At 40.9% G+C, this 17,973-nt stretch overlaps 1 protein-coding gene across 2 annotated transcripts in view; it reads left to right on the top strand.

Moving 5' to 3' along the window:
- GRIN2A (glutamate ionotropic receptor NMDA type subunit 2A) overlaps window positions 1-16,111 on the top strand; it is a 370,947-nt gene extending 354,836 nt beyond the window's left edge. For both annotated transcript variants that reach the window (XM_037069016.1, XM_037069017.1), the window contains 2 exons: window positions 5,694-5,932; window positions 12,761-16,111. In XM_037069016.1, the coding sequence (XP_036924911.1) occupies window positions 5,694-5,932; window positions 12,761-14,560 (2,039 nt within the window). In that variant the 3' untranslated portion in view covers window positions 14,561-16,111. The remainder of the gene's footprint in view (window positions 1-5,693; window positions 5,933-12,760) is intronic.
- Window positions 16,112-17,973: the final 1,862 nt, after the last annotated feature.

A 17,973-nucleotide genomic window follows, 5' to 3' on the forward strand; every position in this document is an offset into this window, starting at 1 on the left:
TCTGTACATTTCATGCAACCTCTTGCAGCATCATTCAAACTGCTAATGGAAGCAAGTCTCAGACATATGCACAATGCTGTCTCAATTATTCTTGCCTGTTCCCTTTTAGATTTTACATCTTTTTGGTTCCTGCCTCTAGAAACCCACCACTCTGCCTTTTAACTGGCAGCACTAGGGGAGAGAGATTGCTGTGACACACAGCCTTCCTAGGATGTCACAGAACTCAGAGGCTGGCAGAGACATGCTGGCAATGCCTTCTTCTCTGAAGACAGATATAGGAAGAGCTTTTGAACAGGTGTAACTTCCATGGATGCAATGGCATTCTCAATTGCACATGAGCTCTCTGTCTGTCATTAGAGGTATAAATAGAGAGGAAGAGAGCTCTCAGCTCTCAGGTGGAGAGAGGAAGACAATATGGGCCTGGATGCAAACCCAAAGCTGCTCAGGCTCCCTCTGCTCCCAGGAGAGCTCTTAGTTTTTGTCTTCCCAGCAAGAATGAGTCTGCTGCAGGAAAGCCATTTAATTGTCCCATTTACCAGCTCCAGTTTACAAGATCACTTTGACAGGGATCATGGCCTCTTTGTAATGGAGCAACAGACAGTGGAATGAACATCACAGAGCTGCTCCTTGGAAAAATGGCATTTGCTGCTTTACCCTAGCTGAGGACATGTGAACTTCCCAGTGTTTTACTCTCAAGTCCACTGCAAGTTCTCTTCTGCTCTGTAATTTCTGTATTTATATGGCAGACACACTCCCCCAACAGATCTGCACATTTTTTTGCAGTGCTGCCCAATTTAAGCCTGAGGATGTAAGAAAAGAAACAGAAAGAGCAAATATGAATTCAGTGCTTGCTATATGCTGCAGGCCATGAGAAACATCAAAACCATAAAACAAGGTCCCTGATCTCCCTCAAGGAGATTACAATATATTTGAGTAAATTAAATACAAAACAAGGAAGTATTTGAACTGCAATTCAGTACACTAGTAGGAAAAGGCCATGAGGCAGTAAATGATTAACTGGAGAATGATTGGAACAGGCTGTAAATGGTATTAAGAATTGTGCATTTTGTTCTCTTTTCAGGATGCAGGTCTGGTTTACCAAGTTGACTTATTCAGAAAGAAAGACAGGTGTTATTTGGGCAGAGGGCAGAGGAAAAATCTTTACATTTACATTCTAAAAGGAATCAAGATGATGTTTCTTATCCCCAGACTGAGCCTGTTACAGACACACAAACTTGGCTCTCTTTGGGACAAAACCAAAAGGAAGATATACTGAGAATTTGACAAAATAAGGTGAAAAGACCCATTTCTGTGTCCTCACAAATGCCAAAGGGAAGGAAAAAGTCAGCAGCCCACTGTATTTTTGAAGGTATGGCATTGGTGTTTTTGTGAGAAGAGGAAGTAATACTGTAAATCTTGAGGCACAGAGAGAGAGAGAGCGGAATTTGGACAAGTTGGTGGTGTTGGAGGGACAATGAGATAACATGACATGTGTGACTGTGTGAAAGCACTGGAGGTTAATGGAAAGAAAGGACTTGAAATCAAGATATTCTTTCCCATCACTTTGGCTGCTCCACTGATTAACCAGCACCCTTCATTGTGGGTAAAGAATTTATAAATATATACATATCCTATTTTCTCCTTCATAAATACTTGTGCTGTTTAAATCCTAATGACAAAATTTATACAGGCATATATGGTTGTGGTACAATGGAAAACCAAACTGACATGAGGAAACACACAACTCAGGATTAAAACCAATTGCATACACACTCACACACTCACACTCACATAATGCATAGTCAAGGTGAAAAGAAGAAAAATCCTTAGGTACCATAAACAGAGGGGGATAGGATATTCTCAGGGTAGTTTTCAGCTGAGGTGCAGCGGCCAAAGGAGATACAAGCTGTAGGGGTGGAGACTGGGACTTTAACATCCACTGCATGAATCTGAGACTTTCAGTGAGTCAACATATCTGTGCAAAGGAGGTTAGAAAAACTGTCCATCAAAGCAAAAAAAGTACAAGAAGGCTTGCCATCTGTTTGAAGTTCTGAGAGAGAAATTAAAAACAAAATGGGTATGAAGGTCTAAATGTAACTATTTAAATGGTGCAGTAATTACAGTAAAATTTTTTTCACACAGAAACTGGTGCATTGAAAGTCCCTGGAACCATGTTGGAAGCAAACCCTGAACCCCACTGTGGGGACATTTCTCTAGCCCAGTATGCCTGGGAGCCCCATGGAGGGTAGGGGAAGAACAAGTCTGCTGAAGATTAGCTCATAATCACAAGTTACTGATATCACAGGGAAGTAATCCACCATGAGAGTCAGCACACACAACAAACAGAAGATTGTGAACCCCAAGAACTAAGAGAGTGGGGAGGGAGGCAGAGCAGAGAATAATCTGAAAGACTGTAGGGTTGAAATTATTAAATATAAAAGTTTTAAAAATAACAAAAGAGTAGGACATTATGCTAAAAGGAACAGGCACAACTTTGAAAGAGCCAGATGTATGGCACAATTAAAATAAATGAAAATTAAAATATAAAGTTTAATATTACTAATGAAAGAATAAATGAACTGGAAAGTGTGGGAACCATATAACTGCAGGATAGAGAGATAAAGGAATAGATAATATTAAAACAAAGTTAATATCCTAGAGGATATAATGAGAAGGTCCAGAATAGTTTAAATAACATTTTCAGAAAGAGAAAAAAAAGACAGGGTTATCATGTGTCATTGGAGAATTGTGGTAACACTACACCCTTTATTAGAATGGCTAAAACCCAGAACACTGACAACATTAATCAATGCTGGTGAAGATGTGGAGCAACAGGAACCATCACTCACTGCTGGTGGGAATGTAAAATGGCACAGCCACTTAAGAGCACAGTTTGGTGGTTTCTACAAGACTAAACACAGTCTTACCTTGCACTCTAGCAATAGGCTCCTAGGTATTTGCCCAAATGAGTTAAAAAGTTATGTTCACAGAAAAATCTGTACACGAATGTTTATAGCCATTTTATTCACGATTGGTAGAACTTGGGAGAAACAAACTGTCTTTCAGTAGGTGAATGGACAAACAAACTGTGCATCTATGCAATGGATTATTATTCTATTAATAAAAAGAAGTGAGCTATCAAGTCACTGAAACACACAAAAGAAAGTTAAGTGCATACTATTAAGTGGAAGAAGTCTGTATGAAAAGGCTATGTATGAACTACATGGTTCCAACCATGTGATGTTCTAGAAAAGAGAGAACTGTAGAGACAATTAAAAGATCAGTGGTTGGAATGGAGGGTAGGGAGAGGCGAATAGCTGGAACACAGCAGGTATTTGGGGCAGTGAAAACATTCTCTATTATGCTGTAATGGTGCTTATGTGACATTGTATACTCAACAAAACCCACAGAAATACAACCCAAAGAGTGAACCCTAATGTAAACTATAGACTTTAGTTAATGATAATGTATCAATATTGCTTCATAAATTGTGAAAAACTTACAACACCAATCTCAGATATCAGTAGGGGAAACTGAGGGACATGAGCACAGGGATACATGGAAACTGTTTTTACTTTCTGCCCCATTTCATTATATCTAAAACTGCTGTAAAAATAAAGTCTATTAATTTTTTCAAAGATAGAATGGGGAGAATTAATACACAAAACAGCAATGGTTTTTTTCCAGAATTGAAGTTAAAAGTCACCAGATAGAAGAATCACAGAACAACCCAGAGCAGAACAAATAAATCCACACCTAGATTCCACACCAGAGACAAAATGAAACTCTCAAAAGCAAGTAGAGAGAAAATAGAAATTGCATGGCAAACAATGACAATTAGATTATGATACAACTTCTCATAACAGCTGCAGTAGAGATGAGAAGAAAACTCATAACATCTTCAAAAGGTCAAGATAAAATAACTGTCGACTTAGGTTTTTATGTTCCACCAAGTCAGTCAAGAGTGAAAACAAACCAAAAGCAATACACATTTATTCCATAAAACTTAAAAAGAGAGCAATATGAAAGCAATCATTATATTAACCTCTGCAGAAGAGATCAAATAAACATGTGGAGTGTTTATTTTTCTCTGCCTGCCTCCTGTATCTTAGAGATTACACACACACACTATAATCCTACCTTCCACTTATTGTATTTTTGCCATGTCTAATGTGCAGTGTTTTGCTCAAATTTTTGAGGGAAAAATAAGGATGTGTATTAAACATGGGCAGTACTAATCCCATATCTATATAAATGACTTTAATTATTTTATTTATGCTTATGTATTAAAATGAATCTCTAGAAAGCAATAATAATATCCTGGAATATTGTCATATTCCAGGGTAAAATAATACCCTGAAATATGATAATCAGTTTTGTTTTGCTTTTAAATTTTATTATTAGTATCTTCACTCAACAACTGAGTGGACACATAAACCAGGAGAGCTCAGTAACTTGCCTTAAGGTTACACAGCCATAAGTCACACATATTTGTCCCAAACCCAAGGTTTGAAATAATATTTGAAATAATGTTTATTTTTCAAATAAATGAAAAAAATGAATTAAAAAAGAAAAACAAAAAATTTTTTCCTGAAATTTTGGGCAAAAAACTTGGGTGCACATTATACACAGCAAAATATAGTATATTATGTGCATCTTCCTTGATTTTCACTGCCCTTGAAAGATAGTTTGTAAAGGCTGAATCACAGTCTAAGTGCCATAGTTTGGTGAATTGCTAGACAGTTAATATAATAGCTAGACATTTAGATCCAAGAATTTTCACCTAAATGGCAACTAACTAAAATGCACATAAAAAGAGGGACAAAATAGTGTAAGCACACGGACTACCTTTTTTCCTTTGAAAACCTCACCCACTTCTTTGATTGCTTAATGAAGTGTGGAGGTGTTTAGTTTGCAAGGGGCCATTGAGAGCCAGTTGAGATGTCTCTTTTCAATGAATCCTCTGTGCCCAAAGTGCATTGTTTGTAGGTGAGTTTTTGGAATAATTCTGCATATTCTTTTAAAGAAAAAGGAAAAAAGAAACTCATATATTTGAGGACGACTGTGTGTCAGGCAGTGTGTTGGGCATTTACTTCACAAAAGTCCTGTGAAGGCTACAATTTATGAGAAGTTCCTGTGATCCAGACACTACATTGAGTAATTTTGCATATGTGAGTGCCTTTGATCCACACCACAATGTAGGAAATATGCTTTATTATTGTATCCATTTTGCAGGCAAGATGACTGTGTCTCTGAAGCCACACAGCTAGTGAGTGATGAAATCATAACTGGACTGCAGGTCTCTCCACTGTAGCAGACTGCCAGTTTATCCCTCGTCCTATTCCAGGATTGGGTGTGTTCAAGGTAGAGATAGAGAAAAACAGGATGGACTGGACATAATGATAATCATCAAAAAACAGGAAAAAAGAAAAAAACCCAAAATGCAGCAAAAGGAACCATGCCAAACTCTCTAACACTCTCATTTTATCTTCCCACAACAGTATTGGGTAGGTACTGTTATTGTTAGTATCTTCACTCAACAACTGAGTGGACACATAAACCAGGAGAGCTCAGTAACTTGCCTTGAGGTTACACAGCCATAAGTCACACATATTTGTCCCAAACCCAAAGGTGCTAGCCCTGAAGTGCATGCCCTGCCCCCTCACTGCCTGTGGATCTTGTCTTCTGCTCAGGTGAGATGGAGGAGCTGGAGACACTGTGGCTCACGGGGATCTGCCACAATGAGAAGAACGAGGTGATGAGCAGTCAGCTGGACATTGACAACATGGCAGGTGTGTTCTACATGCTGGCGGCTGCCATGGCCCTCAGCCTCATCACCTTCATCTGGGAGCACCTCTTCTACTGGAAGTTGCGCTTCTGCTTCACGGGTGTTTGCTCAGACCGGCCAGGGCTGCTCTTCTCCATCAGTCGGGTCAGTACCCCTAGCAGTTACTTCCTTTTTCAATAGCAGGTCCAGGAAAGCATCAGGCTTCCAGAGAATCAGGGAGTCTTGACTCTTTGTCGCTGGGGTGGGGTTCTGTACATCTTTCCCTCACTCACTAACCTTGAGTATTCATAAGCCAGGGTGCAGACCCAAATGACTGTGAAAGCCAGAGAGGAAGAATGGATGGATGAAGCAGGCTGGGCATGAAAAAGATAGCACCAATGACATGAAAAATAGCTTCTGAACCTGGGCATCACTGTAAGGGAACCATGGAGAATACCAGGAACTACGACAAATTGCATAATGCTTATCACATCCAAAGGGAACAGTCATCCTCAATAGAGGATTGAATGCAGAGCCACTGTTATCAGGCCTCCTTATTTGTAAAAGAGAAAGTAGTCATCTGATTTTATATGAAGCCTTTCAATTTTTAAATATTAGTAACTAATTACATTAAACAGCCAACAAAAAAAATCCCCCAAAACATCATGTGGGCCAAACAAACCAGTCTGTGGCCTCCATCATTAGCACCCAGACACACTGATAAACCATACTGATAAAATTCCTATGCAGGATGTTACACTGTGTGCATGCATTCCTACCAAACACGCTTGACAAAATGTAATCTACACACACCACCATGTATGTATATACACACTTAACAAAACACAGACAGCATGTGCAATGCAGCAGAGCCTGAAATGAAACACAGACCTGAAAAACCATGAGAAAATGTACACACATCAAACAAAACAAAATACACATTCAATCCAACATAAACTCTACCACAGCGTACGTACACTACAGTGAGTTCACATGTAATTCAAGAAAAATTCCTTTTATGCTATGCTGCACAGTTTGGCACATGTGTGTTACCATAAAAGGGTACACGTGACATAATTCATCAATAATGATACCAATCATGGAAAATGCTTATATTTTTGGAGCACATGTATGTGCCAGGTACCATATAAGAACTTTATATGGTGCTTTTATACTTCCCATCTCATTTAACCTCAAACTAACTCTATGAGGTAGGTACTGTAATTAGCTCCAGATTACAAACAGGGAAACTGTGAGTTATGAGGCTAGGGGAAGTTTCCAAAGGACACAGAGTCTTTGTGGAGCCAAGATTTGAATGTAGATGGTGTACCAGCTAGAGCTCACACTCTTACATAAGCAGCAAATATCAAACACAAGCAACACAAGAGATGCAAATATCAAACACAAGCAACACAAGAGATTTGATATAAATCATACTATATATATATATGTATATATACACACACATTCAACTCACATAATGTATTTACATATTTAACATAATTTAGTTACTTACTTGAGTCATAATATAAACAAATACATACATATTGTTTACTCATCTTCCAACATAGTATAACATTATCTATCTGATAATCAATCAATCATCCATCCATCCATTCATTCATTCATCTATTCATTGACCTGTCTATTCATTTATATGTCCATTTGTCCAGTCACTTATCTATCTATCCATCCATCTATTTAATCTGTTTATCTCCCTTTTCTACCATTTACTCACCTTGGATTTTTTTCACTCTGAAGGAGTTTAATGAATTAGAACTTGAAACATGATGAAAAATATTTGGTTAAAAACATCTAATTTTATGTGCTAAGGTTTACTGAGAAAACTAAATAATTGTTTTAAAAGGAATTTATGTAGTCTAAGCATTTGGCAATTTTAAGAACTTTGGAGATTCAGAAAGTACACATTAGCTTATTGAAGATTTATTTTCTCTGTTCAATGGCACTGTAAACTTGAATTCTGTGCAAGTACGTATTTATTAATTAGCTTGATGGCATCCAAACACACAGATTGTTAAAAAATAACAACATGCGTGCATACAGCTAGGTATGCCAACTTTAAGCTAATTCTCTCTGCTAATTACTAAAGGTTTTCCATGTCTAAAGAATTCTGGGATATTCATGAGCAAATGTACCCTGTTGCATTTACTTATAAATCCTGCTTATGTTTGGAAGAGCAGTTTCCTCAGTCTGAGATACCATTATGGAAGCCAAGTTGATAACAAGCATCTTGAAGAATGGGAGCGGAGGGGAGCCTGAGCACACAGGAGCAGTGATTGTTGTGTTTGCAGCTTGACAGACTGGATTTGCACTTCAGCCTCTCTTTTTTAAGTCAGGGAGGACCCTCATCCCATAGGAGCACTGAAGGGACTTCTGTGTCCCCTTGAAACTCCTAGCCACTGTCACTCCGACCCTCGAAGGTTGCATAGAACCCTGCTTGAGCACTGACCCTCCTAATTCCCAGATAAGGTTTATCTTTTAAAATAAGTACAGCCTAATATGTGTGAATAAAAAGATCTCATACTTGATATACTTTTCTCATTCTGAGTTCTCCTAATAAATATGCCTTTCATTTATCAGGGAAACTCAGAATGGGCCTAGGTCCTGATGCTGTGCATAGAAGGTCTTCTAGGTTGCAAAAAAATGTTTTTCCTTTCTGGTCAAGGGCCAGCACACACCTTTAAAGCTTGTCTTATGTGCTTAGTCACACATATGCCACTTTACATATATGCTTACTCACAGTTCAGAGAACACACACCAAAACAAAAGTGTCTTCATTGTGTACACACAATCATTTTCTCAAAAACAAAACCAAAACCCAAAAAATGCAGTGGAGAATTCCCAAGCAAAGAACCTACTTTCCTACAAATGCAAGATCACAATGGCACGATGAATTATGCCTAGTGTGAAGCAAGACATTGGGCCATTATCTCTAATCCTCACAATACACTGTCAAGTTGATTTGATCACGCCCATCTTATGTGTGAAGAAACTGAGGCCCCACAGGTTAGGATGGGACTCTTCAAGGTCCACTTTGTGTTTCCCTGAAATAACAAGGGACTTCTCACTTCATCTCTCATGCCAGAAAAAAACAGCATGAAAGAGGAGACTTGCCTGTGTGTGCAGGGTTGGGTGGCATGTTTTTGTCAGTTTCAGAGTTTACACTCCTCTCTAAGAGACATTCATCTAGGATGCTCTGAAATTTACTTCTACTTCTACCCCAAGGCAGGGTTTTCTGCACATCAGATCGGTCTCTCCATTACCAGTTCTCTAAACTAAAGAATACTGGCCAGCCAGACAATACATGTAAAGTTGTTGCCATACAGCAAATACACACAGCCCTCTTTGTGGGCTTGCCGTCCCTTGGGAAGTCCTGGAAAATTTGAACAAAAACAACCGGAGACATATGCACTTCTAGCACTGCCCAGGGAGCAGGCCAGAGCTCAGAGAAGCCATTTAACATTAGAACCAAGCTTCTCCCACATCTGTGGCCTTTGTCTTCAGTGAGTCACAAAACTGTACCTCTTGTCCGTGGGATGCCCTTAACTTTTGTGTTCTCTGTGAACTGCTTTCCCTCCCATGTAGAAAAATATATTCCCTGTCACCATCAAAAAGAGTGGCCTCAGTGTCCCCTGAGATATGAGGAATGGGAGACAGAGCAAAGACAAGGACCAGAGAGATGAAACTGTGACACCTTCCCAAGGAACTAGGATAAGGGGAGCAGGAAACAAGAAGCTTCTGGCTAGCCCACAGCTGGGGCCAATAGAGGAGGCACAGACACTGTCTTGGTCCATTTGTGCTGCTATAGCAAAGAATCACAGACTGAGTAGCTTATAAACTACAGAAATACATTGCTCCCAGGGAGCCTGGGAGTCTGAATAGTTGGGTGAGGGCTGTCTTTGGGTCATAGACATCTCCTGTGTCTTCACATCATAGAAGGGCTGGGAGAGATTTCTGAGGTCTGTTTTATGACTACACTAAGCCCATTCATGAGGGTTCCATTCTCATGACCTAATGAGGCCAACCTGGTAGGCCTAATCTCCTAATTCCACCATATTGGGGGGTTAAGATCTCAACATATGAATTTGAGAGAAGGGCACAAACATTTGAGTACATAGCAGACACCTTAGCGATCAGGCCCAGGTGCCAAGGACAGTCAAGCCATGCCCCATGGAGAATGTTCTGAGAGGTCGGGGGCCCTTGGCAGGAGCAGAGTAAATTGTCTAGATCATCATGTTGAATCTTCACTGTTAATTTTAGCTAAGCTCAGTGTAGGTTTGAGAGGGTACCCTGTTTCCACAACCCATAAAATGTAGCCAGAATCTATGAATAAGAGAGGAAACAAGAAAGAGAACTATTCAGGGAGGAAAGAAACATGAGCCTGGGGACTTGGCTCCTGGGGTGGGATTTGGGCTGCTTATCTAACCAGGAAGCCACAGTGGCTTCTAAGAACAAGCCTTTGGTAGTAAAGGGTAACAGGACTTTTCTTGGAGCTCCAACAAAATGGGCACTGTGTGCTCCTGCTAGTGTGAAGGAGAGGCGAGGTAACACAAGGAAGGGCAGATCAAGGGTGACTGAGCAGCTTGTCCAGCCTACATTTATTGAGCCCCTCCTGTGTCAAGTGCTTTGCTTACCTTATTTTATCTTGCCCTGGTACCCTCCTTAGGAATGTATGATCCCATTTTGCAGATGTAGAAATGGAGGCTCAAAAAGATGTGACGGCTTATCTGAAGTCACAGAGCTAGTCAAGTTGGAGCTGGGACTCACATCCACTTAGTTCCAAGCCTCTGGCTCTTCCTCACATTATCCTCTAATGTGCATTCCATCCCTCAGCAACCCATCTAGAAGATGGGTCAACTTGCCTGGGGAATGCTGCCATCAAAACCTGGGGTACAGGCTGGGTCTGTCACATTGATTCTTGCCTATGGCTTCACCAGGCAGACATACCTGGGAGCTGTCTTAGCTATGTCATGTGAGTTAGTCCCAGGGAAAACCAGGGGTCACAGAAAGCAGTCAGGAGTCATCCTCCCATCTTCAGAAACATAACTCAGCTCTCTGACCACTTCTGTGGGTCTTTCCAGATAGAGAGACAGTTTCTCTCAGCAGGTGGGACCATACTGCTCTGACAGTGAAGGAGTTGAGGGAAGTACTCAGAATCTCAAGGAGAAAGAGAGAAGCTCATTAGAAGAAAATACCAAATAACTATTCTTTTTTAATCTCAAATAAAAGCATATACATCTCAAAAAAAGGAGAAGAAATTGAAAATTAAGAAAAAAAATTTAAAGGCTACTATTTTCATCACACTAACAACAGGAAGAAAAAGCACAAATCTTGGCTGATTCAAATGTACAGAAAATGCCCCGATTTTCACTCATTGTAGCACAGTCCCTCTAGGTCAAGGAATAAAATTATTCTATCACTTAATTGGGTAAAGAAAGCATAGTTTAATATAAAATGTTCAAAAGCACTGTGCTGTAAGAAATATCCATGTGTTTGTATAATTTCCACATCCAACCCCTCTGGAAGCAATGAAGAGATGGGGTTTCTTGGCAGGTGAACATCCAGCCACACAGGACACAGAGAAGGGGACTAAAGACAAGGCTGAAGCAAGGTGGGAAAGGGTGTGATGTCATGCAGCCTGGGGTTGAGAGTACCAGAGGAAGATGTTCAAACACACAACTTTTCTATTGACCTCTCATTGAAGGCCAAAGTGGAGACTGTCTCTAGGAAACTATAAGAAAAATGCAGCAGGGTTGAGGCTGTCACAGTTCCTTGAGTATCTCTGTGGGTTAAACTCTTCCTCACCATGGGTAACTGATGGAGCCACTATTATCAAAGTCCACAATTAATCACATATACTTTCCACAAGTTTATGCCAAAGTCTGCAGCAGCTGCCGCATTCACTTTTACAAACCCTTTCTTGGGCTGGCTTCCCATCATCCTCGGGAGGAGCAGATCGAATCCTTCAGGCTTGATCTGATTGTTCCTTTTAGGTACAACTGCCAAACTCTGGAAGCAGGAGTGGAGAGAGGGGACCACAAATCACAAAGAGTTCTTTGTGAATCAAGAGTTCTTCCCTTGAGTTACTATTCAGTAGGAGTAAACAGCTATGTTTTAAGTATGGAAGAAAGTGTAGTGGAAAACAAGAGATGTATAGATGGACATGCCTATATTTGAGCTACCCAGGAGTATGTAAGTCATTCAGCCCCTAGATAGATTTAAATGCCACACACTGTGTCATCAGGACTCTCTCCCATCCCTAGTAACCAAAACCCAACTCCATGTTGAGCAAATTCACACACAAACAAACACACAAAGGATATATGGAGGGGGGTAAGAACAAATTTCAAGAGATTGGCCCTAAAGTTTCAATATGTCATGTCTCTCTCTCCCCTGGGTTCTACCTTGTTCTATGATGGCTTCACTCTCAGGATAATGTCCCCATATGGTGGGAATACTGGTCCCCTGAAACTGCTCCTTCTATCCCAGCATCTGTGTTTATTTCTCAAAAAAAAAATCTAATCAATCATGTATATATTTCATGCCTACCCTTAATCAGAAAGGATTTTTCTGATTGACCTGCTTGGGGCTCATTATTTGATTGATAGCTTCAGTATGTAAGTAGGGGTAATCTCCGAAAAGAATTAATAATAGGTGGTCCTTTTACGCCAACTTTGTTTGTCAATAGCTGACTCTGGTATCTGGTGAGCATTCATTGATACCTCCTCTCAAACTTCATGTATGACTTATTTGCAAAAGTGTCCAATAATCTTGAGCCAGAGAGACAAGATTAGTGTGATGCCTTGTCACTGGCCTCATTCACTTAAGAAACATTATCAGACTTCAGACTGAATTTCAATATTTCTCCAGGGCTTCTACAAGAAGGCCATATCTGACCTCTCAGGTTGAGTTCAGGTGAGGAGTGGTTTCTTCATTGCTGCTGCTGATGGTGTGTTATGTCACTTCCCACAGGGCATTTACAGCTGTATTCATGGGGTGCACATTGAAGAAAAAAAGAAGTCACCGGACTTCAATCTGAGTGGGTCACAGAGCAACATGTTAAAACTCTTTCGGTCAGCCAAAGACATCTCCAACATGTCCAACATGAACTCCTCGAGAATGGATTCTCCCAAAAGAGCTGCTGACCTCATCCAAAGAGGTTCCCTCATCATGGACATGGTTTCAGACAAGGGAAATTTGATATACTCAGACAACAGGTCCTTTCAGGGAAAAGACAGCATATTTGGGGACAACATGAATGAACTCCAAACATTTGTGGCCAATAGACACAAGGATAACCTCAATAACTATGTGTTCCAGGGTCAGCACCCTTTGACCCTCAATGAGTCCAATCCTAACACAGTGGAGGTGGCTGTGAGCACAGAACCCAAAGGGAACTCCAGGCCCAGGCAGCTTTGGAAGAAATCCGTGGAATCTATACGCCAAGATTCAGTGACCCAGAACCCAGTCTCCCAGAGAAATGAAGGAACAGTGGAGAATAGGACCCACTCCCTAAAGAGTCCTAGGTACCTTCCAGAAGAGGTGGCTCACTCAGACATTTCAGAAACTTCTAGTCGGGCCACATGCCACAGGGAACCTGACACCAGTAAGAACCACAAGACCAAGGACAATTTCAAAATGTCAGTGGCATCCAAGTACCCCAAGGATTGCAGTGAGGCTGAGCGGTCTTACTTGAAGACAAAAGCAAGCTCCCCCAGGGACAAGATCTATACCATTGATGGTGAGAAGGAGCCAAGTTTCCACCTAAATCCCCCCCAGTTTGTTGAAAACATGGCCCTTCCTGAGAATGTGGACTTCCCAGATGCCTACCAGGACCACAATGAGAATTTCCGCAAAGGGGACTCCACACTGCCCATGAACAGGAACCCTCTACACAATGAAGATGGGCTTCCTAACAATGACCAGTATAAACTCTACTCCAAGCACTTCACCTTGAAAGACAAGAGTTCCCCTCTCAGTGAGGGCAGTGACCGTTACCGGCAGAACTCCACACACTGCAGGAGCTGCCTTTCCAACCTGCCCACCTATTCAGGCCATTTCACCATGAGATCTCCCTTCAAGTGTGATGCCTGCCTACGGATGGGGAATCTCTATGACATTGATGAAGACCAAATGCTTCAGGAGACAGGTAATCCAGCTACCCAGGAAGAGGCCTACCGGCAGGACTGGGCACAAAACAGCACCTTCCAGTTCCAAAAGAACAAGCTAAGAATTAGCCGTCAGCATTCCTACGATAACATCCTTGACAAACCTAGGGAGATGGACCTTAGCAGGCCCTCTCGGAGCATAAGCCTCAAGGACAGGGAACGTCTTCTGGAGGGAAATCTATACGGGAGTCTTGTTAGTGTCCCCTCCAGCAAACTCTTGGGGAACAAAAGCTCCCTCTTCCCTCAGGGTCTGGAGGACAGCAAGCGGAGCAAGTCTCTCTTGCCAGACCACACCTCTGATAACCCTTTCCTCCACTCCTATGGGGATGACCAACGCTTAGTTATTGGGAGATGCCCCTCGGACCCTTATAAACACTCCTTGCCATCCCAGACAGTGAATGACAGCTACCTTCGATCGTCCTTGAGGTCAACGGCATCATACTGTTCCAGGGACAGTAGAGGCCACAATGATGTGTATATTTCCGAGCATGTTATGCCTTATGCTGCAAATAAGAATAATATGTACTCTACCCCTAGGGTTTTGAATTCCTGCAGCAATAGACGTGTGTACAAGAAAATGCCTAGTATTGAATCTGATGTTTAAAACCTTCCTTTAATGTTTTATCTATAGGGAAACATATACAGTGGCCAATGTTCTGGAGGGAAAATGTTGGATGTCCAATAGTGCCCTGCAAAGAGGAAGAGGATTTAGGAAGGCATTTTTTGTTGGTTCTTTTGCACATGGCTACATGCCATAGTCTTCCACTCAAAGAATATTGTGAGGTGTATGCTGAGAATGGTAGATATGAGATAGGTGAATCCTTAACCAAAAATAATAAAAGGGCAAGTCTCATGGACATGCCCACTAGGTATGTTGGCACTAATGATGCCTTGGATGTCATTGGTGATGTTGTGATTTCCTATATTCCAAATTCTATTAAGTCAGTCCACCATGTGATTTTTCTCATCAGAAATGCCTAATGGTTTCTCTAATACAGAATAAGCAATATGGTATGCATGTGAATCCGACACAGACCAAATAAATCTGCACTGCAGTGAGATTGATATGTGTAAGGGATTAGAAAGTTTGGCTTTGTAACAGTTTCAGCTTTACTGTCATGCCTTCCATCACAGCCCATGCCCAAGCCCAGGACTCCAGGCTCCCCCAAAGAATAGCAAATCAGTGGGTTTCATGCTAACTATGGTACCTTCATTATAGTCCATTTCCAAGACACATCTGGAGTAAAAGGCCAGAAAGGCCCTCAGGCACAGAGCTACAAGAATCTCTTTGGCTGTCCATTTGCGTGTTTCATACTCTCACCCTTGGCTTTAATGGTCTTGTTCAGAGCTGCATAAACTAACACGTGTATGTCTTCAATATCTAAGTGTGGATCTTCTTTCTATGACATAGTGGCCATTGTAGTTTATCTTGAAGACTCCTGTGTACATAAGTTTGCATTTCCTCCCTTCTGGTGTTGACTCAGGGTTGTATAGTATACGTTACCCCTTTCCTCCTACAGTAACCGTAGCTCATTCAGTTGCCAAACAGCCATGGTGGTGTCTACTTAACTGTGTGTTGCTGTTCCCAGGGTTGTTAATGTGGTGGCACGCACCAACAGCCATATGTGTGCTGTGATCTGTAAGAAGTCCAATGCCATCTGTCTGCAGAAGGCTAGTGTGGTTTTAGGTTTATGTTTCTTAACGTCACGAAATTTAATTGGACACTCATTTCCACCCCAGCCTCCCCAAATCAAAAACCTTCAAAACACGAGAGACACTCAAACATCTACCCTGAGCATCCTCCAAATTATGAATAAACATCAGTGGGACAAGTGATTTCTCTCTTCTGAAATATTTACTCTGTTGGAGCCTGTTTCACTAACACCAACAGAGGCAGTTGAAAAATTCCTCAAAGCATTTGTCATTTCCTAGTCCCCTCCATTATCCCATTTTTTACTCTACTCAAACCTGTGCATGTATGATATGAAATGATACTCATTTAGCATACTTGGGGGGAGAGGGAGGTTCTTTATCCCTAGGGAGCTCTCAGCACTGTGCCTGGCACATGTCAAGTGCCTAAATAAATAAAAGACCATTGTTATGATATTTTATCAGACCAGAATTTTCTGGTTTAAAGATTAAATATTATAAAAAACACAAACAATATTAAGCATTTTCTATATTAATATAATAATTACTGTATTTTAAATCTATTACTACCCCTGAAATATTTGGGAGAAGTAGCCATCAGTTTTTTCAGAGTGCCTTGGTCTGTTTCATGACGTGCTGCAGAAACCCTAAGCTAATGTACACCAGCCTGACTGTTGCTTCCTCCTGATTTTGCTTTGGGTTCTTACAAAAGGGGATAGAGTGGCATGTTGAAAAGTTATCTTGTTCCTTTTATTAATGGTGACTTCTATTTTGTAGGTAGTGCTTTCCTGTGAGTGGGCAGGTGCTGGGAATAATTCTCTTTGAGCGTGAGGATTCATTGAATGGCTCCATCTCTAGCAAGTGCACCTGACTTACAATATTCCCACAATGATGAAAACTGGTTTTGTGTAACTCTCAGTCAGTAGTAGAGAGGCAGAGAAAGGCAATAGGTGAGGAAGTCTTCCCATGATTTTTGAGATAGAAAGGAAGAAGGAGCTGACTAGATGTGAATAACAAGTACACTTGAACACTGTATTTTGTATTTGAACACTGGATAATACAACTTTGCTGCCTGTAGGCCCAATAATGGAGGAGCCTAGATTAAAGGACCTTGAATAGTCATCCCAATTTCCAATCTTAGGCATGCCATTGAGTCTGTCATCTTTTAGAACATTCTGCCTTTGCCCTTCCATTGTATCCCAGACCTATCTTCCCTCAGTCAGGATCACCTTCATTTACCCACAAGTCTGGCATGTCTTAACATGACATGAATTAAAAAGTCTCCCCAGAATACGGAGCAGTGGTATGTTGCTAATCCAATGAGGCTTTGTCTTTCTCCTATATTTTCAAAATGTGTAGGGCTGCCAAATGTGACAGAGATCTTCAGGGAGAGTGCAAATTACATGTGGAATGATTCCATAGCTGAAAAAGCCTTCTAAGAACAGCATTATTTCTGTTATTAACTCCATACTTTTCTAGGTAAGAAACTAACAGTGACTTTTAGAAGAACCAATAGTAATATACTGAAAAAATATACTTTCTTCATACCCAAACGTTTTCTAAAAAATAAATAGTCAGAATTTGTTGCTATATAATAAATACCTAATTTCCCTCCTACGCTCATTCACTGATTCTTAATTGGGATGATTCAGAATATAAGAAAATTGACCATATATCAGATGGTAAATTTTCAAGTGAAAGGTGATGTTTGGAGCTCTTCAGAGGTAATTCACATCTGGTAAGTTCTTTGGGAAAAGAATATCAGGAGTACACTGCCCAACAGTAAAGTATGCCTACAGTACAGGAGGTGACAAAAATTAAACAGAAAGCCCTGAACTATGGATTTATCCCAAAGGACTCTGCGTCCTTAGATTTATTTGTGCCAAGGAGCCAGAATCTCTGAACCCAATTTTGTGCCTGAGTTATACCTGACTCAGGTCAGAGCTGGCATTGTAATGATGTTTCATTAACTTGATATGATTTTCTCCTTTTGAGAAGGACCCAACTGATATACCCAAATGCAAATGCTCATGTTCTTGCCCATGTGTAACAGTACGTACATAAAGTAACAGCAACCAACTTAAAATACTCTATGTTAAGAGGACAGTCTTCTAGGGCATAAATTCTCTCCTGGGAAACTTGTGTATTTGTGGAAAATAGTTTTGCTTATTACCTCACACTCAGGTTCTTAGGTCACGGCTGGCTTTAATTCTTTGAGAAGGCATGTTCCTGATAAGTCTATTTTTCTGCCAGTGAGGCTTCCATGAGAGGTGCGAGATTATAATCTCCCCACACGTTACTCTTCTGTCCTTTGCAAATCTCATTGCATGATTATAGGCAGCACCATGACCGGGTGTCTCATGGAGT

The sequence above is a fragment of the Sturnira hondurensis genome, unplaced genomic scaffold, assembly GCF_014824575.4.
Source record: "Sturnira hondurensis isolate 20B ecotype Veracruz unplaced genomic scaffold, ASM1482457v3 Scaffold0018337, whole genome shotgun sequence".
Lineage (NCBI taxonomy): Eukaryota > Metazoa > Chordata > Mammalia > Chiroptera > Phyllostomidae > Sturnira > Sturnira hondurensis.